Consider the following 19,547-nt stretch of genomic DNA (forward strand, 5'->3'; position numbering starts at 1 on the left):
CTTTCAATTTTTCCCTCCTTACCAAGATGCACATTTTCACATATTTTAACATCTCTGAAACTGAGAGCCATCCTTGCAATGAATCTTTGCTTATGTTTCCCCCAGATTCACGGGTTGAAAGCTAAGGCCCAAGGTCATGGTCTTAGGAAGCAGGACCTGTGGGAGGGGCTTAGGTTATGAGCCCTTGTGAAGATCAGTGCTCTCATGCAGGAAACCCCACAAGGATCCTAGACTTTTTGCCACACGAGGTTAGAGCTACAAGACACTGCCATTAAACCAGAAAGCAGGCCCTCACCACACGCTGATCTGCCAGCAACTCGATCATGTAATCCTGAACGTGTGAGGGATAAATTTCTGTTGTTTATAAGCCACCCAGGTGATGTATTTTGTTATAACAGCCCAAACAAAGACAATACTGCAGTCCATGTATAAGTAGGCACCATACTTTAACTGACAGTGTTTTGTCTTATGTAGTCTCTCTTAGTATTACATAAAATAATGGTGAATCTTAATTAAAGGTGTCTGTTTCCAACAAAATACAATGTCATCAATATCCATGCAGGATTCCGCCTCTTACAAATGCCCAAAAACCTGCCTAAGAATCAATGATTCTATTTGAATTTTCTTTCTTTCTTTCTTTCTTTTTTTTTTTTGTCTTTTTTGGTCTTTTTAGGGCACCCGCAGCATATAGAGGTTCCCAGGCTAGGGGTCGAATCGGAGCAAAAGCTGCTGGCCTATGCCACAGCCACACAACGCTAGATCCGAGCCACGTCTGCAACCTACGCCACAGCTCACAGCAATGCCGGATCCTTAACCCACTGAGCAAAGCCAGGGATCGAACTGATACTTCATGGTTCCTAGTCCATGATTCGTTTCCTCTGCGCCATGACCGGGAACTCCTATTTGAATTTTCTGTATAGAGTCTAAACAAAAGAAACAAAGAACCAAATGACATACGGACAAAGCTAACTAAACAGAAACAGAGTCGAAGATACAGAGAACAAACAGGTGGTTGCCAGAGGGGAGGGGGCTTCGGGGAAGAGAGGAATAGGGGAGGGAGATAAGGAAGTGCAAACTTTCAGTTACTGAATAAATGAGTCATGGGGATGAAATGTGCAGTGTGGGGAATATAGTCAATCGTTAGGTAATGTCTTTGTATGGTGACAGATGACAACTACTTATGACGGTGAAGATTTGGAAATGTGTAGAAATACCAGATTATTATGTTGTAGATCAAGAGTTTAGTGTTGTAGAGCAATTATACTCCAAAAACAAAGACGCTCATAGAAAAAGAGATCAGGGAGTTCCCATTGCCCCTCAGCGAGGTAAGGACCTGACGTTGTCTCTGTGAGGATGCAGTTTCAATCCCTGGCCTCACTCACTGGATTAAGGATCTGATGTTGCCGCAAACTGCAGCATAGGACACGGTTGCAGCTCTGATCTGGTGTTGCTGTGGCTGTAGGGTAGGTGTGCAGCTGCAGCTCCAATTTGACCCCTAGCCTGGGAACTTCCATAGCCACGGGTACCAGCATTAAAAAAAAGAAAGAAAGAAAAAAGAGAAAGAGATAAGCAATGAGATTCTGCTGTATAGACCAGGGAACTATATCTGAACACTTGTGATGGAACATGATGGAACACGATGAAGGATAATATGAAAAAAAGAATATATATATGATGAGATGATGGCCGGGTCACTTTGCTATACAGCAGAAATTGGTAGAAGATTATAAATCAAATATAATAAAAAATTTTTTTAAAAAAGAATTGGCATTTCCCATTTGGCTCAGCATTTAATGAACTCGACTATTATCCACGAAGACACAGGTTTGACCTCTGACCTTGTTCAGTGGGTTAAGGATCTGGGCGTCACTGTGGCTGTGGTATAGGCCAGCAGCTACAGCTCTGATTCCACCCCTAGCCTGGGAACCTTCACATGCCATGAGTGTGGTCCTAAAAAGAGAGGAAAAAAAAAAAAAAAAGAATTGAATCAAGACAAAAAAAAGAAAAGAAAAAGAGATCAGATTTGTGCCTATCAGAGGCAGGAATGGGGGGAGAGGGAAACGGATGAAGGCAGTCAAAAAATACAAACTTCCAGTTATATGATAATAAGTGCTAGGGTTGCAATCTACAACCTGATAGAGATAATTCACACTGTTGTACATTACATATGAAAGTTGCTAAGAGAATGAATCTTCAGAGTCCTTATCACAAGGAAAAGAAATTTTTTTTTCTATTTTTTATTGTTGGCTGCACCCTGGCATTGAGATATTCTCCCGCCAGGGCTCGAACATGTGCCACAGCAGTGACCCACGATGCTGTAGTGACAACAGCAGATCTTTAGCCCACTGCACCACAAGGGAACTCCCTTATCTATCTAATGTTACATCTATAGATGATGGATATTCATGAAACATCTTGTGACAATCAGTTCATGATGTATGTAAGTCAAATCATTATGCTGTACACCTTAAACTCATACAGTGTAAATTACATCTCAATAAAACCGGGAGGAAGAAAAAAAAGGAATCAACTCTTCTATCTGTCAACCTCAAGAGATTGCCTCGATAGCCCTCAAGCACCTTGGATGCCGTTAACAACTCCCTATCCATCTCACTTGCAGCCAGACCTTTTTGGAAATTATTTATAGTCTCATTTCCACATCCACTAGTTACGGTATTTAGCAGAGCACTTCATCTTCCTTGTTCTTACTTTCCATTGCCCTCTCACCACCACCACCAAGCTTTAAGTAATGGGAGGAACTCTGCAATGTTTTTGGAAAGAATAATTTTAGTTCCAGCCTGGTTTTGTCACTAATTAACTGCATGTCTCATCTGTCATCTGCAGAATGAGGGTGCCAACATTTTCCTCCCAGTTATGCAAGGTCAAATGAGATCATATATGTGGACATCCTTTAAAATGATTGCTTTCTGGAATCTGGTGAACAGAAAAGGCCTCTTTTCCTCCTTTTTAATTTTACCAATCTTGGGCAGCTTCCAAAAACAACACATCAGAAGAAAGGGTATTTTCTAAGGTGCATTGGATTACTTCCTATATTCTCCATACCATCACTAGGATGATTTCTGTTCTCCAAAGAGCTACATGGAAAACAAAGTGACTGATTGTTACATTTGACTGCATCCGGTTTCCAGTAAGAATGTGAACTCCCTTGCTTTAAATGTCAGTGTCCCCTTGACTTTGCCTTCTGGGGAGAACTGCTTACTTTGCAAGAGCCTGTTAGAGGAAACTTATCTTGATGTTTTCAAGACAGTGCAAGCTTTAACTTGAAATTGTAAGTTTCTTTCAACATCACTTACCACAGACAAGCTCCTTTTTATGTTGAGTGATAAGGAGAAATCATGTATATCTGGCCTCAGTATCCACAGGTCCCACATTGGACCAGCGACCAGTGGTTGCTTGAATCCACGGATGCCTGGGGCAGGGTTGGGGGTGACTGTACCATGTCTTTTTATATAAGGCACTTAAACACCTCTGGATTCTTGTATATATGTGGAGGAGAAGAGAGGAAAGGGGGGGGGTTCTCCCCAGTATTGAGGGGGTTTTTTCCTTAACTTTGTGCTTTCAGCTACTTTGTCCGTCTTTAAAACTAAGTTTGTCTTTTACTTGCCTTTAGGCTTAAATTATGAAGTGGGAGTGGGGTGAGCATTAAGACACTACCTAATAGGTATTTAGTGTCCACTTTGTGCTCAATTTACACACATTCTCCTCATCTCTATAAACAACTCACAGCATTCTGAAAAAAATTCAGTCTTGTATATTTGAAATAAGAACCCTGAAGCCATTTTTCTAAGATCATAGAATCAGAACTGGACCCAAACCCCCTGAGCACAGACCCCCAACTTTTTGATTTGAGGTTTTAGTTTTGTCTGGGTAGAGAAAAAAACGAGCAAACATTTGGCATCGTATCTTTAATTCTCTTTAACTGGAGGTTGTCTTCTTCTACTTTCTGTATCCGAAGATGATCTTGTTGGTGGATCATTTTCTTTTACATCTTCCTGGAACAAGTCCAGATTCTTATGACCTTACAAAACAAGTCTGTCGCTAAAGGCATTCCATAAAGCAGACAGCCTTAGGGAACGTGGGGATAAATTACATGAATGACTTAATACAAAGCAGCTAATAAAACCTACAACACAGGTAAAGGCAGAGGGTATAATTTGCTGACAAAGTTATTTAGTACCAACTCCAGAGAACTGAAAATATAAAAAATAAAATATATGTTATTTAATTAAATTGCAAAAAGTAAGAGAGATTCACCTAAAGAAGAAAACAAAAATATTCCCAAACCTGAGATTTACAAGTATAAATAATCACAAAGAGAGGATTTCTTTTTGATTTTAGAGTACGTTTTCCTTAGATGGTGAAAAGAGATTGCATCATGTCTGCATTTGTCAAACTCCATTTGTGTTTACATTTCATAAGATAACAATTCTTATAATGTATTCAATCTTTTTCATTTCACTTTGTTGCTTATTATTTCTGTTTGATTATTTTATTGTTTTACTACTTTCACACCAAAGTTTTTTTTTTCTTTTGTTACTTTTCTCTCTAAAGAGTAAAGGGAATTCCTCTTTGAGAAGTCTTTATATGAGAAAGGAAAAGACTAGATCTGAAATTAATTATATTGCTCAAATTCACAGATGCAGATAACTTTACATTCCTAGTTTCTCACAAAAGCCATTAAAAGTTTAAATAATAATAATAATAATAATAATTATTATTATTATTATTTTGTCTTTTGTCTTTTTAGGGCAACACCTGCGACATATGGAGTTTCCCAGGCTAGGGGTCTAATTGGAGCTACAGTTGCCAGCCTACACCACAGTCACAGCCACACCAGATCCTAGCTGCGTTTGCGACCTACACCACAGCTGAGGGCAATGCCAGATCCTCAACCCACTGAGTGATGCCAGGGATCCAACCTGCAACCTCATGGTTCCTAGTCGGATTTGTTTCCGCTGCACCACAACGGGGAACTCCAATAGCTTAAATTATTTAAGAACGTAAGATGAAACTTTCAGAATAATTTTTTTTTTTTCTTTTTAGGGCCGCACCCATGGCACATGGAGGTTCCCAGGCTAGGAGTCTAATCGAGCTACAGCTGCCGGCCTACACCACAGCCACAGCAATGCCAGATCCCAGCCGCTCTGCGACCTACACCACAGCTCACTGCAGCACAGGATCCTCAACCCACTGATCGCGGCCAGCGATCAAACCCACAACCTCATGGTTCCTAGTCCGATTCGTTTCCACTGCGCCACGAGGGGAATGCCCAGAATAATTTTTGATTAATGAAAAGAGTGCAGGAAATATATTTGGAGAGAAAAGTGAAAGAGAGTGTCTGGAAAATTGAGCAGGCACTTGATTAAAGCCGAAGTTATTTCTAAAATATCATCAAACAGATATTTTAAAATTCAAACCCACAGAATTTCTTTGGAGAAATCTGCTTTAACAGAAAGCATTTATTTTTATTTCTACAATCTACTATTTTGTCTTTTTGGGGCCGCAACCCTTGGCATACGGAGGTTCCCAGGCTAGGGGTCAAATGGGGGCTGTAGCTGCCGGCCTCCGCCACAGCCACAGCAACACCAGATCCCAGCCATGGCTGCAGCTTACACCACAGCTTACACAATGACGGATCCCTGACCCACTGAGGGAGGTCAAGGGATCGAACCCGAGTCCTCATGGATACTAGTCGGATTCTTTAACCGCTGAGCCACGAAGGGAACTCCAAAAACTTTTATATTCAATTGCCGCTTCAGTGATGCAAAGGGGCATTTTCCTGGGGCAGGAAAATCCCTTTATAAAGTGCTGCAGAAAAAAAAAGGATGCTCCCTCGGTCTTATCTCTCCATTTTGCGGCCCAGGAGGACCGGTGTCCCAAGAAAAGCAAAGCGTGGGCTTCCTGGGCGAAGTCAGGGTGACCCGCGCAAGGTGCGGCTGGGCCCGGCTTGTGCAAATGGGCTCCGGGACCTGGAGTCAAAATGCCCACTGGCTAACATGTCCGGGGACGTCAGGAAGCAGGATTTGGAACCAGGAGATGTGGCCACCCTGGCGAGGCTGTTGCGGAGCCCGGCCGCTCGCGGGGCAGCTGGGATTCCAGAGCACCTGCTTTCCCTCGGCCTCCGAGCGGTTCCCGCGGCCCGAGCAGGGGACGCCGCCACAAGGGGGCCAGTGGCCCCGGCGTCGATCGCGGGCGCCTGGGGCGGAGGCGCCCTCCCCATCCCGGCCGGGCACTGGCGGCACCCGTTCGGCTCCGGACGGGCGCGCCGCCAGGGCTGGGGAGGGGCGGCGGGGAGGGCGGGGGCCGGCGCGGGGCAGGGCCGGGCCGGGCCGCTCCGGGGCGGGCGCTCGGCAAGGAGCACAGCACTTGCCCCGAAGGTGTGCGAAGCGCCGGCCATGAGGACCCTGTGGATGGCGCTGTGCGCGCTAGCGCGGCTGTGGCCCGGGGCTCTGGGCGGCTGCGCTGACGCGGGGCGCTGCTGCCCCGGCCGGGACCCCGCCTGCTTCGCCAGCGGCTGGAGGCTGGACAGGGTCTATGGGACGTGTTTCTGCGACCAAGCCTGCCGCCTCACCGGAGACTGCTGCTTCGACTACGCCAGGGCGTGCCCAGGTGGGTGGCGAGGGGCGGAGGGTGGGGAGCCGGCCGTTCTCCAGCCCGCAGCCAAAGGGCAGAGGGTCGCACACCAGACTGAAGCCCAGAGCCAAGCGTCCGCGGCTCCTCTATCCCGGCCCACCCCAGGCCCTTCCAACGAGGTCCACCTTACTCCCTCCATCCTTGGGCCCTCCTGTCCCCTCTAGGTGCACCCAAGGCCCTCATCCTGGGTCCTCAACCCCCCTTCATCCAGGGATCTCCCAGTCTTCTCCATCTAGACATGGCTCCAAAGCACCCCTTCCCACCAGAGCCTGGGAGGAAGAGATGGAGCCTGGCGTTCTGGAAGGGCACTGGCTACTTCTGCCGGATGAAACCCTCCGCTTGGGAGCTCCCATTTGGTAGGGCCACCTCTCATCACCTGCCCAGAGAGAAAGCACTGACAGGTGCCAGGGGCACACCCCCGGGCCAGATGCCACCTCGTTCGGCCTGTTAACCCTCAAAGATCCTAGAGCTCTGGCGGTGAGCAGTGATGGAGGAAGGGATGTGTAATTATTGGTGCCAAGGGCTTGCTCGGGGAGGGAACTCTTCAAGTTCTTGGAGAACCGCAAGACTTGGACTCCAGCGTGGAGCCCAGCCCCTCCTCCTAGGAGATGATCCTATTCGTTGAACTCAATTTTATCTATATAGCATGAGAAAGATTTTTATCTCAGGGTTCCTGGTATATTTTAATCTTGCTGGTTTTCCTTTAAGGTCAATCTTTCTTTCCTTTCCTTTCCTTTCCTTTCCTTTCCTTTCCTTTCCCTTTCTCTCTCTTTCTCTTCCTTCCTTCCTTCCTCCCTCCCTCCCTTCCCTTCCCTCTTTCTTTCTTTCTTTCTTTCTTTCTTTCTTTCTTTCTTTCTTTCTTTCTTTCTTTCTTTCTTTCTCTCTCTCTCTCTTTCTTTCTCTCTCTCTCTCTTTCTTTCTTTCTTTCTTTCTTTCTTTCTTTCTTTCTTTCTTTCTTTCTTTCTTTTTCTTTCTTTTTTTGCTTTTTTGGGCCAAACCCCCTCTTATGGAAGTTCCCAGGCAAGGGTTGCAGCTGCCAACCTACACCACAGCCACAGCAATGCAAGATCCAAGCTGCATCCGCGACCTACACCATGGCAACGCCAGATCCCCAACCCACTGAATGAGGCCAGAGATCAAACCTGCATCCTCATGGATACTAGTCAGATTTGTTTCCGCTGAGCTGCAACAGGAACTCCTGGGGTCAGTCTTTTTCATCTTTAAATTTCCCAGGGTATCACAGCCCTTGGGTCACACTCCATAAATGCTGATTTCTTTAAATTAAAAGGTAAAGGAAGAAATGGTGAGAATAGTCCTAAAGAACAAGCCAGCCTTGGAAATAAAAGTAGTCCTGCTCCCTAATCATCACATCACCTCAAAGTTACCCATACATTAGGGTTTGACCTCAAGGATCCCCATGTTGTGGGATCCTCAGCATCCTCCTGGAAGAGTGACCTGCAGGGTAGTGTCGTTACCGGGGAAACCAGATGGCTGCTAGAAAGAGCAGCACCGATTAGGCCTCTTTTCTGCCCAGAGAGGTCACCAGCCCCAGGCAGGACAGTCACCCAGGCCTGCTGCTGAAAGAACAGAGTTGAAATACGTTAAGATGCTTTAATCATGATTGAAAGCTAATGATTAACCTGTGAATATTGATCTTTTGGATAAGCTCCTTTCCCTCTTCTGCTCCAAGGCCAGAGTGCTTCACTACTAAAGTAAGGTGAAGAGTCAGTGGCTTAGGAAATGCAGCCCTCTTGGGCCAGATGTCCTCCACCCCCTCCTTGCAGCATCCGCCCCCCTCCAAACTGCCTGCCTCAGTTACCTGGATCACTCAAGCATAGCCTTTCCACTGTGGCAGCCTCTCCCACTAACCTTTTCTCTGGAGGGATCCGCTACATTTTAAAAGCAAATATAGGAGTTCCCGCTGTGGCTCAGCAGTAACAAACCCGATTAGTATACATGAAGGATCCCTGGCCCCATCAGTGGGTTAAGGATCCAGCATCACCATGAGCTGTGGTGTAGGTTGCAGACACGGCTCAGATCTGAATTTGCCGTGGCTGTGGTGTAGCCAACAGCGGCAGCTCCCATTTGATCCCTGGCCTGGGAAATTCCATATGCCGCACCCTAAAAAAAAAAAAAGTAAATACAGAATCCCTGCCATTCAGATAATGGGTCCTGGTCTGTGGTAAGCACAGTGACACAAAAATGATAAAGACACAATCCCTGTCCTGTGGAAGTTCATAGTCAGGGAAATATACACACAAAACCTATTTGCAACATGCTCAGTGCCAGAGAGGGAAAACTCAGAAGACTAGAGGAATTCACAGAAGACTTCCCAAAGGAAGTAATAGGCAGGACTAATCTTGCCTTGAGAGGGGAGTTCCTGTTGTGGCTCAGTGGTTAACGAATCCGACTGGGAACCATGAGGTTGTGGGTTTGATCCCTGGCCTTGCTCAGGGGATTAAGGATCTGGCGTCGCCATCAGTTGTGGTATAGGTCGCAGACGTGGCTTGGGTCCCAAGTTGCTGTGGCTGTGGTGTAGGCTGACAGCTACAGCTCCGATTAGACCCATAGCCTGGGAACCTCCATATGCTGCGGGTGCAGCCCTAGAAGAGACCAAAAAAAAAAAAAAAAAAAAAAAAGCCTCGAGAAGGAGAGGGGAATTCTAGGAGGAAAGCATCCCAGGGCTGTTGAGCATTACTGTGTGTCAGGTTCCGTGCCAGCACTGGGCGGCTCCCTGTTCCCTGGTGAACAGGGAAGACAGTGAACACAGCTAGACAGGTGAGTGTCAGGAGGAAAACTGGCTTTTTTGTGAGCCCTGTCAGTGCTCTGAGGGTTTGCAGAATCCTCCCAGTCTCTATTTAGTCAAAAACAAATCCCTTATTTTCAGTCCAAGAAGTAGATACATTAAACAGGGAGTTCCCTGGTGGCTCAGCGGGTTAAGGATCAGGCATTGTCATTGCCGTGGCTCTGGTTACTGCTGGAGCGTGGGTTCTATCCCTGGCCTGGGCACTGCTGCCTGCCGCAGGAGTGACCCCCCAAAAACAAAGACACAGAAAACAAAGAGCCTAGCATTTCAGAATGGGGATTTATTAGGGAAATGGTAGCAGAAGAGAGAAGACCTTACCATCTCCAAGAGAAGCCAGAAAGAAATCCAGGAACTTTGTGTCTAGGAAGGGCCGTGAGCAGTGGACAAAGTAACCCCAAGCCAGAAAAGGAAATGGTGTCTGATAGGATTGTTAAAGGAACATGTTCAGAAGCCTTAAATGCCCTTCCGCAGGGAGTTAACAGAGGCCCTCGCAGGGCCTCGGCAGAAGCAGGCTGAGGATGGGAAGGGCTCTTTGCTGGTGGATTCTCTGCGCCTGGAGTTTGGGGGGCGGCAGCAAGAAAAGAGAGACAATTGGAAGCCAGCCACTTGGCAAGCCTGAGCCTGCTTGTGCCTCAGAGCTCAGGGCCAGAGGTGGAGACACGGCCAAGCTGAGATGCAGTTCCTCAGCCCTGGACAACTGTGCTGACTGGGCGGTTGGGGGGAAGATGAGGTGGGCCTGCATTATTGTTTTCCAGCTGCAAGAGCTGGGGCTCTCAGAGGGTTCTCCCATCACCGAGGTAACATGGGCAGGCAGCAGAGTGAGATCTGAACACATGGCTGCCTGATTTCGGGCTGCCATCAGCCCCAACTGTTTGTGCCAATTCATAAATTTCTTCCTGGATAAATCAAGGTACCATAGCACAGAGCCCCCTGTTACGCTTTGTACCTAGAACCATTCTGCCTCTTAGCATCTCGATTCCTTCTGACCCCATGTAATGTTCCCTGTTGATGCTGCTGCAAGACTTTTTGACTGAAATTACATTAAATGTGAATGAAAAACATAACCATTGGAGTTCCTGTGGTGGCTCAGGCGTAACAAACCTGACTAGTATCCATGAGGATGGGGGTTCGATCCCTGGCCTCACTCGAAGGGTTAAGGATCCAGTGTTGCCGTGAGCTGTGGTGTAGGTTGCAAACGTGGCTCAGATCTGGCGTGGCTGTGGCTGTGGCGTAGGCTGGCAGCTGCAGCTCTGATTTGACCTCTAGGCTGAGAATTTCCATATGGCTCGGGTGCGGCCTAAAAAGATTAAAAAAAAAAAAACAGAAAAATGTAACCACGTCAGTGGAGCTAAGCAAGCCTTTCGTCTAACCCTTCTGATTTTTTCATCTTGATAAATGCATTATTTTGGGGTGTGGCTAAGAGATGAAGTACTGGAATTTTTCTTTTCTAAATAGAAAGTAGAAAGTTATTATTATTTTTTTTTACTTGGTAAAAATTAAAATAAGATGAATCTAAAGAATTATGGAGTTCCCTTCATGGTTCAGTGGTTAATGAACCCAACTAGAATCCACGAGGTTGTGGGTTCGATCCCTGGCCTCACTCAGTGGGTTAAGGATCCAGCATTGTCATGAGCTCTGGTGTGGGTCACAGACTCGGCTTGGATCCCACCTTGGTGTGGCTATGTCTGTGGCCGGCAGCTGTAGCTCTAATTTGACCCCTAGCCTGAGACCTGCCATATGCTGCAAATGCAGCCCTAAAAAGCCCCCCCCCAAAAAAAGAGAGAGAGAGAGAGAGAGAATTACTAAACTACCCCCCCAAAATCAGTTCTGAAATTAATCATCTCAGAAAATCTCAATATGATTATGACATGGGTTTCGATACCAGTGATGCATCTTCACAACCATCCAAGCTCCTAAAAGATGAAAGAAAAATTTTCCATTGGCTGAGCCTGATCAAGGATGGGGAGAGACTGAGGATTGGGCTGATCCAAGTTACCCTGCTTTGAAAGAACTTCCTGGAAAAGGCTTGCCTATCTGGCTCATAACACCCAGTCTAACTCATCAGCTGTGTTCTTGGAGTCTGCATTCTAAGACTATAGAAGCAGGAGTTCCTGTTGTGGCTCAGTAGTACAAACGTGATGAGGGTGTGGGTTCAATCCCCGGCCTTGCTTAGTGAGTTAAGGATCTGGTGTTGCCATGGCTATGGTGTAGGTTGGTGGCTATAGCTCTGATGGGAGCCCAAGCCTGGGAACCTCCATATGCCGCAGGTGCAGCCCAAGTGGAGCAGAACAAAAATTGAGTAGCCAGTCTGGGTCAGTCTCTTCTTGATTTGTGGGGAATCTAGGAAACCAACTGCTCAAAATCTGCTGACAGCCTATCTGGAGAAAGAAGGGGCACCATGCTGGAAAATATGGGCTCCAACCCCCGCTCCCCACCAAAAGGATGTCACAGTCTATGATGATTTAGAAAGTTGAGGCTTCAGTGGAGCCACAGTGGCCTGAGAGACAGTGTGTGGCTTCCCCTGCCTTTGTCTCTGCAGAAATAACGAGCAGGGCCTGGCGCCAGTATTTGACATGATTTGGCCGCAGCACTGGGTATGCGGTCCCAGAGGGTAAGGTCATCCGCGTTTACCCAGCATTTACTCAGTGTTAGGCTTTCCTCTCGCAGGCAACTCTCAGCTCTAAACTGACTCAGGTCTCACAACCCACCAAGATAAGTCTTCGTCATGTTCTCATTTATGGACAAACTAACCAGAGCACAGAAAAGTTAAGCAATCTGTCCAAAGTCACACAGCTAGTAGGTGATGAAGCAAGATTTGAACCAGGAACCAGGATTTGAGGTCCAGAGTCCACAGGTTTCAACATTATGTTTTTATCGCCTCAGAGAAATAAGGCTTTATGAGAGGCTGTGGACTTTGCAGGGAGGGCTCCAAATAAATACTGGTAGAGTGAGCATGCCTTCTTTCTCCACCCCTCAAGGGCAAAAAAAATGCATCTCATTCCTCTTTGCAATTCTCTAAGAGCTAATGCAGTGCTGCTTGTAAGCCTTTGCCAAAAAAAGTGACCAGTAGCTCTACCTGGGAGATGTTACCTGTGGCTTCAGAGGACATCTAGGGCATAGTCACACACCCTTTTCATTTTTATTTTTTTGTCTTTTTAGGGCCACATCCATGGCATATGGAGGTCCCCAGGCTAAGGGTGGAATTGGAGCTGCAGATGACAGCCTACACCACAGCCACAGCAACGCCAGATCTGAACCAAAGCCAGATCCTTAACCCACTGAGCGAGGCCAGGGATCGAACCCATGTCCTCATGGATACTAGTCAGGTTTTTTACCACTGAACCACCATGGGAATTCCTTGTTTGACTTTTAGATAAGTTGTGATGATGAGATTCCTTGGAAAGGGATATATATACACGAGGAGAGGGGGAAAGGCAGAGGACATACATTTAAAATTGTGTCAACCTGAAGTGTGTGTGTGTGTGTGTGTGTGTGTGTGTGTGTGTGTGTAAAGGGACTTTTAGTTTTCCTCCACAGATTTTCGAGAAAGAGAGGCTATGCATAAATGGTACTTCTGTGGATAAAGTGCAAAAAGAGTATTTCCTTAGGGACGATTAGGACTAGAACTGATTAGAATTTAACTGTGTGAGGGAGAAAGTACTTGATCGTGGGTGGCCTTCAACTTTGAGATGGCAAGGAGCCAGGCAGGCAGGGCCAGATTACAAAGAGGAAGGCTTGAGTGTCTGTAATTAACCAAGAAGACCCTACATGAAGATAAACAAGACCTTACATTAAGAAGAAATATTCCAGGAGTTCCCACTGCAGCAAGCAGGTTAAGGATCCGGCCTTGTCTCTAAGGCAGTGTGAATTCCATCCCCAGCCTGGCGCCAGGGGTTAAGGATCCAGTGTTGCCACTACTGTGGCTTGGATTTGATCCCTGGCCCAGGAACTCCCATATGCTGTGGATACAGCCAGAAAAAAACAAAAGAAGAAGAAGAAATAATCTAGACTATATGAAACAAAGGAGTCTGGCTTTCAGCTCAGTTTGTTGCCATTTGTGTGTGTGTGTGTGTGTGTGCATTTGGCATCATCAAAAAAAACTAGAATAATTTTTTTTTGTCTTTTCTAGGGCCACTTCCCATGGCATATGGAGGTTCCCAGGCTAGGGGTTGAGTCGGAGCCATAGCCACCGGCCTACACCAGAGCCACAGCAACACAGGATCCGAGCCGCGTCTGCAACCTACACAACAGCTCACGGCAACACCTGATCCAACCCACTGAGCAAGGCCAGGGATCGAACCCGCAACCTCATGGTTCCTAGTCGGATTCGTTAGCCACTGAGCCACAACGGGAACTCTGAGAAAATTTTTTTTAGTTACCCTTTGGTACCTAAAGCCTGAGAACAGTGTTGGTTGCCACAACTGGCCAGGCTGTGACTGGGCCTGGGGAAAGTCCAGAGTAATTCGGGGAGGGGAGGCATTCCTAGAAACCTGGGTCCCAAAGCTAGAGGGGAGGAGGTCCACTGAAGTGGTCAGTCCATGAGTAGCACAGATAAGGTAAACACAGACTTTTTTTCACCATAGTCTGAAATTCTCAGGTGAGGGAAATTAACTCAATAAAAAGAAATACCACTTCATGCCACAGATAATAAAATTAAAGGAGCTTGTTACTTTTAAGAGGTGGTGCTGGCAGGAGATAGAAGTGGACTAAGAAGGACTTGGTGGCCTGTGGATCTGCCTGACCTTAAGCCACAGAAAGCAAGACTCCTTCAGTGGATGCCCTCTGGGGCCACCATTGCCAGAAGAGCCCAGACAGCTCTGGCCCCTGTTGGGAATCTCTTATCCATCTGGCTCTGGGAGTTTCTGACTCTGCTCCTGTCCATCTACCAGCTTTCCTTCCCAGCCTGCAGCCTTTGTCAGCGTGTTGGCTTTTTACTTAAGATGGGAGCAAAGCAGAGTCTATTTACATGTAGAACTGAAATTAGGAAGGAGGAGGAACTTGCCCAATGCCATTTCATTCATTCATTCATTCAACAGACATTTATTGAACATCTGCCATGCACCAAGTGCCAGGCATGAAATAAAAAACTCAACAGGAGTTCCCGTCGTGGCGCAGTGGTTAACGAATCCGACTAGGAACCATGAGGTTGCGGGTTCGATCCCTGCCCTTGCTCAGGGGGTCAAGGTTCCGGCGTTGCCGTGAGCTGTGGTGTAGGTCGCAGACGCGGCTCGGATCCTGCGTTGCTGTGGCTCTGGCGTAGGCTGGCAGCTACAGCTCTGATTAGACCCCTAGCCTGGGAACCTCCATATGCCGCGGGAGCGGCCCAAGAAATGGCAAGAAGACAAAAAAAAAAAAAAAAACAAACTCAACAATAGGGAGTTCCCACTGTGGCTCAGTGATAGTAAACACAACTAGCAGCCATAAGGATACGGTTTGTCCCTGGCCTCACGCAATGGGTTAAGGAACCCGTGCTGCTGTGAGCTGTGGTGTAAGCCAGCAGGTGCAGCTCTGATTCAATCCCTAGCCTGGGAACTTCCATATGTTGCAGTGCAGCCCCAAAAAGCAAAACAAAAAACAAAACAACCCCCCCAAATTCAACAATAAACAGAAAAAGTAAATATGTAATTTGAATTGCAGAGATGCTATAAGGGAAGGAACACTGAGTTCTGAGAGGAAATAATTTCGTGGGGTATTTTATGTGTGTGTGTGACTAGTTAGATAACTGGGCAGGGAAGGACGCCCTGAAAACCAAATAATTTAGCTGGGTCCTCAAGGATGAGTGGAACCCAGCCAGGCCTCGTGTGGGAGGAGCATTCCTGGCAGTGAGAACACACTTCCTCCCCAAATGTAAAAGAGGTTGACGTGTTGGGGAAGGTGAAGAGGGCAGTGTGGCCGGAGCTTGGGGCGGGGCGAGGCTGGGGGCAGTTGGGGCGGGGGCGGGGGCGGAGGCGAGGCCACAGGCAGGGAACCCAGGGCTTGGCGAGCCAGGCAGGGAGTCGGATTCTCTTCCAAATTCAATGGCAAGTCTTGAAAGGAGTTTTTAAAGCCATTAAAAAAAAAAAAAAAGTATTAGTGGGACATCTTCTAAGGTAATTGCACTTGGATACGACTGGATGATACCCTTGTGAGGACAGGTGAAAATGTGTCTCACTCTTGCTGGGTGCTCATTCGTTACTGAACAACATACCTTGCTTTTCTGCCCTTGGCCATCCTTCTCATGGCCTTGGTAGGGACATCTGATAACTAGAAATTTCCTGAGGGAGGGGCGCTGGCTGGTGCATCTGAAAGGGCTTGGTGATTCCCAGCGCTCCAGATCTAGCCATTGCCTCACTGCCCAATGAGCCAGGAGCCAGGGGCACCCACTGGACAGAAAGTAAAAGCTTAGGCGCCGCCTCCCACCTCCGTTCTCTTCTAAGTCTGCTTCTCTGCCTCTGTCCCCCATTCTCTTATTCTGCTTCCTGGGACCACCTCCCAAATGAATTGCTTGCATTCAGATCCATGTCTCAGGGTCTGCTTCTGGGGAAACTCAACTTGAATGTCCCAATGTTCAATACAGAGGAGAAAAAGAGGAAGTTCCTGTTGTAGCTCAGCAGGTTAAGAACCCGACTAGGGAGTTCCCGTTGTGGTGCAGCAGAAACGAATCCGACTAGGAAGAATGAGGTTGCAGTTCCATCCCTGGCCTTGCTCAGTGGGTTAAGGACCCAGTGTTACTGTGGCTGTGGCGTAGGCTGGCAGCTGTAGCACCAATTTGACCCCTAGCCTTGGAACCTCCTTATGCCACAGGTGTGACCTGGGAAAAGAAAGGACGGAAGAGAGAAAGAAAGAAAGAGAGGAAGGATGGAAGAGGGAGGAAGGGAAGGAGGAAGGAAAAAGGAAAAGAAGAAAGAAAAGAGCTTGCTGACCTTCCAGGCACCCATTAAATCGGGGCTTCTTTTGCCTAAAAGGGGTGGGCTGATGTCACCAAATCCAAACTATTAAGACCCAGGGACAATCTTGGAGTCTGGAGATTATTCTGCACCAGGTAACAGTCTGTTGGGCCCCAGTGACAACTAGTGAAATGTGAAGGATGAGATTAGAAGGAAGAATATTTTGCTATGCAGTATACAGGTAAGCTTTTGGGGCGGGGGGCAGGGGGGCGCACCCAGGGCATATGGAGGTTCCCAGGCTAGGGGTCAAATCCTACCTGCAGCTGCCAGCCTACGACACAGCCACAGCAATGCCAGATGATTAATCCACTGAACGAGGCCAGGGATCGAATCTGAATCCTCAGGACAGGTTGGGTTCTTAACCCACTGAGCCACAACAGGAACTCCATGAATTAGGTAAGCTTTAGTGAGTGGGTAGAGGACAAGGTACCAGTGGAATAGTTCAAAAGGAAATTTGTGTCATACAGCTGAGATGCATGGCCGATAATAAATCTGTCGCAAGTTTCCGTACTTCTCCCAAACTCTGTGGCCAAAGATCACTTGCCATCTATGACAAACTGTGATCTAGATAAGCAGAAGTTCACAAGTTAATCAAGAATAGAATATTTTGTGCAGAATAGGAAAAAATATCCCAGACTCATCTTCCAACTCAAAATATTTTGGGGAGCATCTTTCGACTGGTGAAACTCTGTGTGAACTTTTTTCAGTTTGTCTGACAATGAAGACCCCACTATGATCTTGTTCAGGGCCCCAGAACTTTCTGATTCTCTTTCTGAGGCTGTCAAAGCCATAGACTGCAAAGACAGGACATAGCATTTTGCCAAGGACAAACCTTAACCCATGGGAACAACTGATTTAATGATTCCCTGATTTGAGGACTTTACCTATGGATCAAACCCAACAAAAGAAATAAACATTGGACGTGAGACACAAATGTTGCCGAAAGACTGGGAAACTAAACTCATCCCCTTATGTCATCTTTTACCATATAGATAGGGTGTAACCCAAAGCCCTATTACTAAGTTTTGAGTTAAAGCCATTGTATTTCATAGTGATGTCCAAATGTTAATCTTTGAGGAGTTCCCATCGTGGTGCAATTGTTAACGAATCCGACTAGGAACCATGAGGTTGTGGGTTCCATCCCTGGCCTTGCTCAGTGGGTTAAGGATCCGGCGTTGCTGTGAGCTGTGGTGTGGGTTGCAGACACGGCTCGGATCCCGCGTTGCTGTGGCTCTGGCGTAGGCTGGTGGCAGCAGCTCCAATTCGACCCTAGCCTGGGAACCTCCATATGCCACAAGAGCGGCCCAAGAAATGGCAAAAAGACAAAAAATAAATTAAAAAAATAAAACAAATGTTAATCTTTGAAACAAGTGTATCATTTTAGGTGTTTTATTAAGTATAGTTCAAGTGCAACATACTGGGATTGCACTAGCTAGACTCATGGAGGGATAAATGGATTTGTGGGGGAAGAGAGTTATTAAAAAAATTAAGAACAGAAGGCATCTCAACCAGCTCCTAACCGGGCAGTCTCTTTACATGCCTCTGGTTCTATGGGCCAATTCATCATGGGACTGCGAAAATAAAAAGGAAGGTCAGCAAGAGATGATGAGCAGGAAGTGGCCTGTTATTGATTTTCCAAAGGATGTGGGCATGGTAGTTATTAGAAATGAAATCTCATGTGTCTCATTCTGCTTCCTTAGATACTTGACGTGTTTAAAGTTTTTAGATGACTAATAAAAGCATGTTTTAAAACAGTTGGAAAATATTGAATTATGGACTAAGATTTATGTTTTATGTGACCCTTTTCATTCTAGGCGTAGCTACCTGCTGCCAAATGATATGGCTTCCAAACACCATGAACCCTAAACTGGAGCATGCTGAGAGGCAACATGAGTTTTCAAACTGTCCAAAGTCCAATCAGTTTTCAAAAAAGTTCCTGTGTTTCCTTGGTGAAGACTCTGTAAACCTGAAAGAATGAGGGTGATACGGAAAAGCAGGCCACATTTTGTGGGAAAGAGTTTTGACATCTAGTTCAGGGTACATCTTCTGTCTTTTTTTTTTTTTTTTCCCTTTTTTTTCTTTTTAGGGCCACACCTGCAGCATATGGAAGTTCCCAGGCTAGGTGTCCAATTGGAGCTGCAGCTCCTGGCTTACACCACAGCCACAGCAATGTGGGATCCTTAACTGACTGAATGAGGCCATTGATAGAACCACATCCTCATGGGTACTAGTCGTATTCCTAACCCACTGAGCCACAGTGGGAACTCTTCCCTGTTCTTTTCTTATACCCAATTGCAACTCCTCAAGTAATTCAATTTAAAAATTCATTACAGTCCTTTTAAAAGACTCACTCAGACTTTAAACGGGAAAGTTAAATGTGTGACCACGTTGATTTTAAAGTCATGACCAGAGAATTAACTTGAGAACCAAATTCTTGCCCTGACTCTGGCCCTTCATGCCTGACCATGAGTATTCTTAACATCTGTGGGCACTGGTTTCTGGTTTCTAAACTTCACCTCTTATAGTTGTTGCGTCTGAGCCATGGAGGATGAGCATAGCGCACCCAGGAGACGACCGCTGAAGAGGGGTTCCCTTGGTGTAGCCCTAAGCTATGTCTTACAGAGACACATTTCCTGATAAGAACTGACCCAGTAAGTGATGGAATTTTTGGTGGGAGATATATATTTTCTCTTTTAGACTTTTTTCCCCCTCTGTTTTCCACAATGAATACATATTCCCGTCATGACAAAAATGTTCTGGGCAGGCGTTCCCATTGTGGTCTAGCTGTAAAGAACCAGCTATTATCCATGAGGATGCAGATCCCATCCCTGGTCTTACTCAGAAAGTTAAGGATGCTGCATTGCCAGGAGCTGTGGTATAGGTCACAGACTCGGCTGGAATCCCCGAGTTGCTGTGTGGCTGTGGCTGTGGCTGTGGTATAGGCTGGCAGCTACAGCTCTTACTGGACCCCTAACCCAGGAACTTCCATATGCTACAGGTGCGGCCCTAAAAATATTTATCATTATTATTTTTATTTTATTTTATTTTATTTTATTTTATTTTTGCTTTTCAGGGCCGCATCAGTGACATATGGAGGTTCCCAGGCTAGGGGTCCAATTGGAGCGATGGCTGCCAGCCTCTGCCACAGCCACAGCAACGAC

General features: G+C 46.6%; 1 protein-coding gene across 4 annotated transcripts in view; it reads left to right on the forward strand.

Annotated features, from left to right (window-relative positions):
* The first annotated feature begins 6,336 nt into the window (after positions 1-6,336).
* SBSPON (somatomedin B and thrombospondin type 1 domain containing) overlaps positions 6,337-19,547 on the forward strand; it is a 37,337-nt gene continuing 24,126 nt past the window's right edge. For all 4 annotated transcript variants that reach the window (XR_014843684.1, XR_014843683.1, XR_014843685.1 and 1 more), the window contains exon 1: positions 6,337-6,630. Coding sequence is in view for 1 of the 4 variants with exons in the window: in XM_021089235.2 (XP_020944894.2) it covers positions 6,417-6,630 (214 nt within the window). In the remaining 3 variants the exon portion in view is untranslated. The remainder of the gene's footprint in view (positions 6,631-19,547) is intronic.

This window comes from Sus scrofa, chromosome 4, assembly GCF_054392235.1.
Source record: "Sus scrofa isolate SSC_HxYL_T2T_F1_AM1 chromosome 4, Sscrofa_HxYL_maternal_Yorkshire_Landrace_v2.0, whole genome shotgun sequence".
NCBI lineage: Eukaryota > Metazoa > Chordata > Mammalia > Artiodactyla > Suidae > Sus > Sus scrofa.